The sequence below is a fragment of the Sciurus carolinensis genome, chromosome 4 (genome assembly GCF_902686445.1).
Source record: "Sciurus carolinensis chromosome 4, mSciCar1.2, whole genome shotgun sequence".
NCBI lineage: Eukaryota > Metazoa > Chordata > Mammalia > Rodentia > Sciuridae > Sciurus > Sciurus carolinensis.
Genome location: NC_062216.1, coordinates 43,145,620 through 43,152,497, shown reverse-complemented (window position 1 = coordinate 43,152,497; position 6,878 = coordinate 43,145,620). Strand labels below are relative to the sequence as shown.

Sequence of the window (6,878 nt, the reverse complement as noted above, 5' to 3'; positions counted from 1 at the left end):
AGGCGTGGCGCGCGGGAGGGGGCGGAGCACGCAGGTGACGAAGGCTAGGGTGGTGGAACGCCGGGCGGTCAGACTGCCTGACTGGCTGGTTTGGGCGTCTGGGCGGCGAAGGTAGGACTGCCTGTCCCGGGCGGCACGTTGCCCCTCTCCAGCTAACTGCATTATACCATGTACCCCAGAACCCGGGGACCGCGAGCCGGTCTTGCTTAGTGAAGACGCGGCCCCCCAGCCTTTAGTCCACGGGCATCTCAGCCCGCTCCTCTGTCGCTGGAGAACGCCCGGGTTGAGCAGCTGGGAGAAGCAGGCCAGAGCCTTCTAGGGCCTTGGGCCCGGGGACCCAAGGAGGATGAGCTGGCTCTTTCCCCTAACCAAGAGCGCTTCCTCCTCCGCAGCTGGGTCTCCCGGTGGCCTCACCAGCCTCCAACAGCAGAAGCAGCGCTTGATCGAGTCCCTCCGGAACTCACACTCCAGGTGACTGTTCGCTGCTTCTCCGACAGGAGGGAAAAGTAGGGCGGGAGGGCGGGCTGGTCCCAGTCACTCTCACAGCTCCTCAGGCCAACTGCCCGCAAACTGCCTCCTTTTGATAGACTTCCCTTGGATGTGGGTCACACGTTTGATCGCCCATTCCTACCTCATGTTTACTATTTTCTTCCGGAACCCTCCTGCCCCCTGTCCCACCACTGCTCGTCTCTTCCAACTTCTGACTTGCTCATCCGTTCTGACACATCGCTGCTGACAGTAATCTCTTTCATAGTCTATATCCGATACCCCTTAGTATCCCTGGTTTCCTCCCTATCTTTCCCTTTGCCCACCCGATGAAAGCATTGGCAGAAGTGGTAAAGTACTGTACTTGGCTAAAGGGAATTGTGAAGAATAATCTCCAGGGTTCACAAAATTGTTGCAACATCAAAGGAAAGGAAGCCATAGTTTTCTTCAGTGAATTCTTTGAGTGATAGTCAATCTTAGTGAGTCTCTAATTAAGAACTTACCTTGTTCCCATAACCTCTCCATCCTGCAACTGCTAGTGTCTGTACATTTTGCACTTAGTATTCTTGATTCTACACAAGGATTGCCTTGTATTTATCTCTGTTGAAGAGTTTTTCATTTTATGATGATTAGATTAGGAATATTGCAATTCAAGTTATTTCAACTGTTTTTAATGTAATCTGGTTTGCTACAGCCTTTTATGTTGCAAATGTCTGTGCCTATAATGATTTTCAAAATTAGAGCTGCCTCTTTATGAGTTATACAATTATATTTACTTATCAATTTCACAGCATGTGTTTTATGTAAAGGTGTCAACATGGTTAAACTCTAGTTCTATTTAAAAATAATATTTTCATACATTCAAAAAACATGAGATAATAAAATCGAATAATTCCTATTGAACAAATAATTAGGTGCCATTTTATCTGTTACACATAGATAATTTTTTCTAAGCAAGTAAGTTATAACCTAGAATAGTAATAAATGTATTGTCAAAAGAAAAATTTACTGCAAAATCATTTAGCTAAAGTGAGGCCTGTTGCTGAAACTTCAGGTGTTTCTTGGTTCTTTAGCTCATTTTAGTGCTTGTTCAGAACTTTCAAAAACTGAAAATTTGTGGTTTTTAACAGAAAAGAGTGGCAAGCTATTATTGGTGGCTTTCATTTACTAAAATTAAACTCAAAAAGTTTTTACAAGTGTCACCCATCATAAGGATAATGGCTGATGCTCTTATAAAGAAAAGCATGCTATAAGGGAAAAGCATACAACTTCGTTTAACTAAAAATTTGTGTGACGTGGGATCCTTCAGAAATGAATATCCAAAGACCCAGGGAAAACTCTCTACTTTTATGTTTTGGTTTGATGTAGAACTGTGATTTGACAAAGGTGTATGATCTAAGGGTAAGAAACTGAGATGAAGAAACCCAGCAAGGCCTGTCTGTTCAGATTCTTCTTGGCCACTTTGTGTAGCTTTCCTTCTTAATATGGATATAAGGAAGGGCCCCTCTGTAATTGAAGGTTTTCTGGGGAGAGGGGAGAAAGCGATCTTTCTAAGTTTTATGACTTACATTGGGGGACAGGAGGTCTAGTTTCTTTGACCAGACTTGTAGAAGAGGAATTCTGGTTTTTATGAATGCTTGGGAAGAGAAAGAGGAACAAGAACCTGGAGCTAGGAAAAAGTCAGAGAGACTTGGCTTCTGAGCCTTCTAATCTCCTTTAGCTCAATGTAGTTAGCCTCCCAAAGTGCCGTACTTTGGAGTATCATTTTCTGAGCCACAAGACAAGTAAATCTTATTCTAAATCTTATAAGATAAAATGAGACTTATTTTTAACAAGCATACCAAATTTGTCCCCTTAGAAGTTGTCACCCTGGAAGACCATACTGTACTAGTTCTACTGAAGAAACACTTTTTAGAACCATACCTTTGGAATTAATTGCTGTTAAGCCTTTAGTATATATTCTGTTAAGTATTCTTAGTGCTGGAAAATTTTTATTCTTTGAAGTTGAAATTGAATTTTTAAAAACTCCAAAGTCCCTTGCTACTAAGTCTTATAAATAAGGATAAATAACTTGTAAACAAGAATAAATTTAAAAAAAATTGATCTAAAATTTATGGGTTTTTTTTTTTTTTTTTTTTTGGTCTCTCAAAGGAAGTGAGGTTGTAAGGCAATAATTATTCATCTAAAATTGACTTAAAAGAATCAATAAATACCCTGAAATGAATGCAGAAATAATTCATTTTATATGTTATTTTTTGAGCCAGAAATCTTGGACATGGGACATTACCTATATTTTGTAGTATTACGAACATATAACTTTGTTTAAAAAAAGACTTGAAGTTTTATTTAATTGAAATATTTCACAATTTGTATAATTTGCATAATTTACAAATTGTACTTGGATAATTCTGGAGACATTTAAGTAGACCATATGCTTCCAGTTTTCAAAGAATGTAAAATCCCAGAAAAGAGCATGCCTTCTACCTATTCTTGCTAAGTCCACCCTTTTAACTAATGACATACATTTCTAAGCTAGCCAGTAAAAATGATCGATCTATGAAATATCTGAGAATATGTTGTTTGATGAGCCAAATTAGTAGTCAACCTTGTACTTAAAGATTTTTGTACAGACACCATGATTGGTTATTCTGAAATGCATTCTGTAAGTTTAAAGAATATATCAAATGGGTTTGTGTGTGTGTGTGTGTGTGTGTGTGTGTGTGTGTGAAATAAAAAAAACTTGCTGAGTTACAAACATCAGTATCTTGTTGCATGCTACCTACATTCCTTTAGTTTCAGAAAAATTAGTTTTAGTTAGAGAAAAATTTTTTTCTGTAAGGTCAGAAGCTCTTCCTGATTATGAAAGTATCTGATTTTTTTTTTCCCTCTGCTTTACTGAGTAAACTTTCCCCACCCATTCTTTCATTTTCCTTCCAACTCTTTATTTGAAAATCCCATTTCAATAAAGAATCTCTTCAAGTCCCTTTCTCTAATGAATATAGACTCATTTTTATTTACCTGAATAGAATTTCACCTTCTCATCTGCCTCATGTTAGGTGGATTTTATGGCTATCTTCTCATCTAGTCTCAGTGGTATCCAGGGCAAATGGGAAACTGTCATTGTCACACACACACACACACAAAGTTTAATCAAAGTGTAATATGTTTAAGTCTGTGTGAAAATAGAAACTAAAAGATAGGTTGGACTCAAGTACTGTATCACTAAAATTGCTGACATCTCATCATAGGCCCAAAAGAAATGGGATCAGCTAATCATGGACTTAAACCTTTTGTCTTTATAGACTGATATATCTCAGGTATTTGTTATAGTGATGGAAGCTGACTAACACAATCACTACCAAATGTAGGGTTATAGCTATTACTATTCCTGAGACAATGTGGAGAAGGAATTTGGAAAATCGCATAAATCCTGATATTGAGCACTTGCTTGAGTCTTTTTTTAGGTTTTTCTTCTCAGTGATAACCCTATTCCATAAGATGTCAGAAGGGAAACTTTATCTACATCTAAGATTTTTCCTTAACTCTATCCCAACACTGTAACCTTTTAAACCATCTAAGACTTACATATTCTAGAACCTAGGTTTTTATGAAAATACCAGAAAAAATAATAGTCAAAACAATGAGAACAATAAGTTTTATAAAGCTATTAGTTCAAAGCATCCAAAAGAACAGAAAGTAAACCATTATGCATATGCTAGACCTTTATCAGATATTTATGCTTGAAGAAGTTTCTTGTCTATTTGAATATCATGTTTCCTCTGCAACCTGAACTCATTGATACTACTTAGTATTTTTCTCTGAGGGAATATTGTGAATATTGGTTAATATTCCAAGTGAACCCCAAAGGCTCCCTATTTGATTTACAGATTATGTTTTTTAAAAGGTATGCCTAAAATTAACAAAACAGAATTCTGCATTGTAGAATGTTAAATTGTAAGGGACTTACATTAGTTGGGAATTATATTCTTTTGCCAATAACAAAGCCCACCCCAAATGATGACTTAACTATAATAGAATTTATTTTTCTGTTACATAAAAGAAATTAAGAGTCTGGCAATTTCAGTCATCAAGGACCCAAGCTACTTCTTTCTTTTTGTGTATGACTCCCATTCTCAGTGTCACTCATGGTCCAGAATGGCTATTAGAAGTCCAGTTACTAGATCCAGGCCAGGCACGTAGTAAGAAAAAGAACAGAAGAGCAAAATGAGCTCATACCAATTGTTTATTCTTTCATTCCCCTTCAGGATGTTTTCTTAGAAATTTACCCCACAACTTCCCTATATTTTTCATAGGCTGGGACTTAAGTCTTTAGCAACAACTAGTTACAGAAGACTTAAAGCATTGTTATCTAGAATAAAATCTGTCTTTCCTTACTTAGAAGGAGAATATTTGTTTTTGAAAAGCAGCCAGCAGCCTCTATCCTAATTCTATAGTCAACACTCATTCAGACTTTTAAGTTTAAGCTGTTAAGACCATGACATTCCCATCTGTAGCTGAACAGTGATAGTTATAATCAGAACCCAGATGTCTTGCTGACCTATATAAACTAGAGAGGTCACAATTGCTTCTATTAATGGTAATTTGCATAAAATGATCGTAAGCCAATCTAACATAAAACACAAGTGTTTTTACGTGCCTGTTTTACTCAACATGCTCCCCCCTGCCCCTTGGATATTTCAGAATATTATTGCCTGCTTTTTTGATAAGGGTTTCTAACTGTGATAATTTTTCTTGTGAGATAAAAGTTGTGCTGGCTATCCAGATTCTGTGATTATAATTTAAATAGTTTTAGTAGGCTCTAGCATTTAACATTTGTCTTTCACCCTTTTATAACTTGGGGTAACATTTTCTTTTCTCAAATTTTCTCTTACAGTATAGCTGAAATACAGAAAGATGTGGAATACAGATTGCCATTTACTGTAAACAACCTGACAATTAACATTAATATGTGAGTAGAATTGTATCCTATTTTTTCACATAATAGGAATTAAACTTTTTATTCTCTTAGTTACTATTAGAAATAAACTGTTTAAAATGAATTTAGGTAATACAATTTAAAAAAATAGTGTGCAATTTAGTGAATAATTTGTAAAAGACATCACTGTGATATATGTAGCCATAGGAAAGGAAGTGTAAAAGAGAAAATGCAACTAAAAGATATAAAAATAATCCTCAGTACTGTAATTATTTTTATTAATTAGAACTAGTATTACCTAGAGATAGTCTGAAAAATGATGATGATAAAGAGATTAAATATGGAAAACCAAATAGAGATAGATTCACCTTTACATCAAAAATGTTAAAATGTTTGAAACTTCAGCAGTAGATATACAATCAGGGTTGCTTTGATCAGCTGATTATTTGGGGGGGAAAATTAAAAGTTAAAAATGTAATTTGAAGTTTGTATGCAAGTCACAAACAGAAGTAGTCAGACTAACTGCCTCTTTAGGCTTAAATGCAATTATTAGTCTCCATTGTAAAAAAAAAAAAAAAGTTATTACCTCAGATTGTATTTAGGTGGCTGGTTGCTAGGGGAAGTATCTGGACAAGGTAAGACAAAAACCATCCCTTTATTCATCCTTACATCCTCATTGCCTAGCACAGTGCCTGCATAGAGGAGCCTTATTAAATACTAGTTGCATGAATAGATTCAAGCTTGAATATACAACTATACCAAGCATTAAGCTGCGTTGACACATGAGCTTTATAAATGCTCATAGCCATCATACAAATTAAGACAAAGTACAGACACACAGTTAGTAAATATCATAGTCAGGATACAAATCCAGATTGATGGGCTGAAAGGCCATTTATTTTCTCTTTTACCAAAATAATTTAAAAATCTTTATATAAATGAAGTAGTTTTATTTCTTAGCAAATTTCCTGGTAGAGCAAGGTAAGAGAGTCCAACAAGGACCAGTTTTCTTTGTAACAATACTGTCAACAAATATCATTCTGAGCCAACAGGAACAGAGAGATAATTTAAAGGGAAATATTCTGAATGTTAGAGATTTGAAAAACAGTAAACTCTCATTTTTAAAGACTTTACCTGCTAATTTTAATTTTGTAATGCTACAAAAAGGGTGAAGTTTTCACCATTGAGAATTTATTGACAATAAATTGTTGAGAATCTATTGTTCTCTGATCAATGTGACTGATCTCAAAGTTGGGAGAGAGGTGTTAATTGGTACATTTAGATGAAAGTAAGGTAGAATAAAGGCATGATGAAATGCAAAATTTCAATCCTAGTACTTTGCATTTTATCTACTTACTCTTTAGAAATAGAACAGATAATTTCTGGTGGCATTTCAAAATTTAAGAAAAAATAAATAAAAAGCAAAAGCAAAATCCCAAGAATATTGTATGACCAG

General features: G+C 35.7%; 1 protein-coding gene across 1 annotated transcript in view; it reads left to right on the top strand.

Moving 5' to 3' along the window:
- Window positions 1-44: 44 nt before the first annotated feature.
- Vps37a (VPS37A subunit of ESCRT-I) overlaps window positions 45-6,878 on the top strand; it is a 26,236-nt gene continuing 19,402 nt past the window's right edge. Inside the window, exons 1-2 of the mRNA XM_047549956.1 lie at window positions 45-471; window positions 5,381-5,455. Coding sequence (XP_047405912.1) covers window positions 347-471; window positions 5,381-5,455 — 200 coding nt within the window. The 5' untranslated portion in view covers window positions 45-346. The remainder of the gene's footprint in view (window positions 472-5,380; window positions 5,456-6,878) is intronic.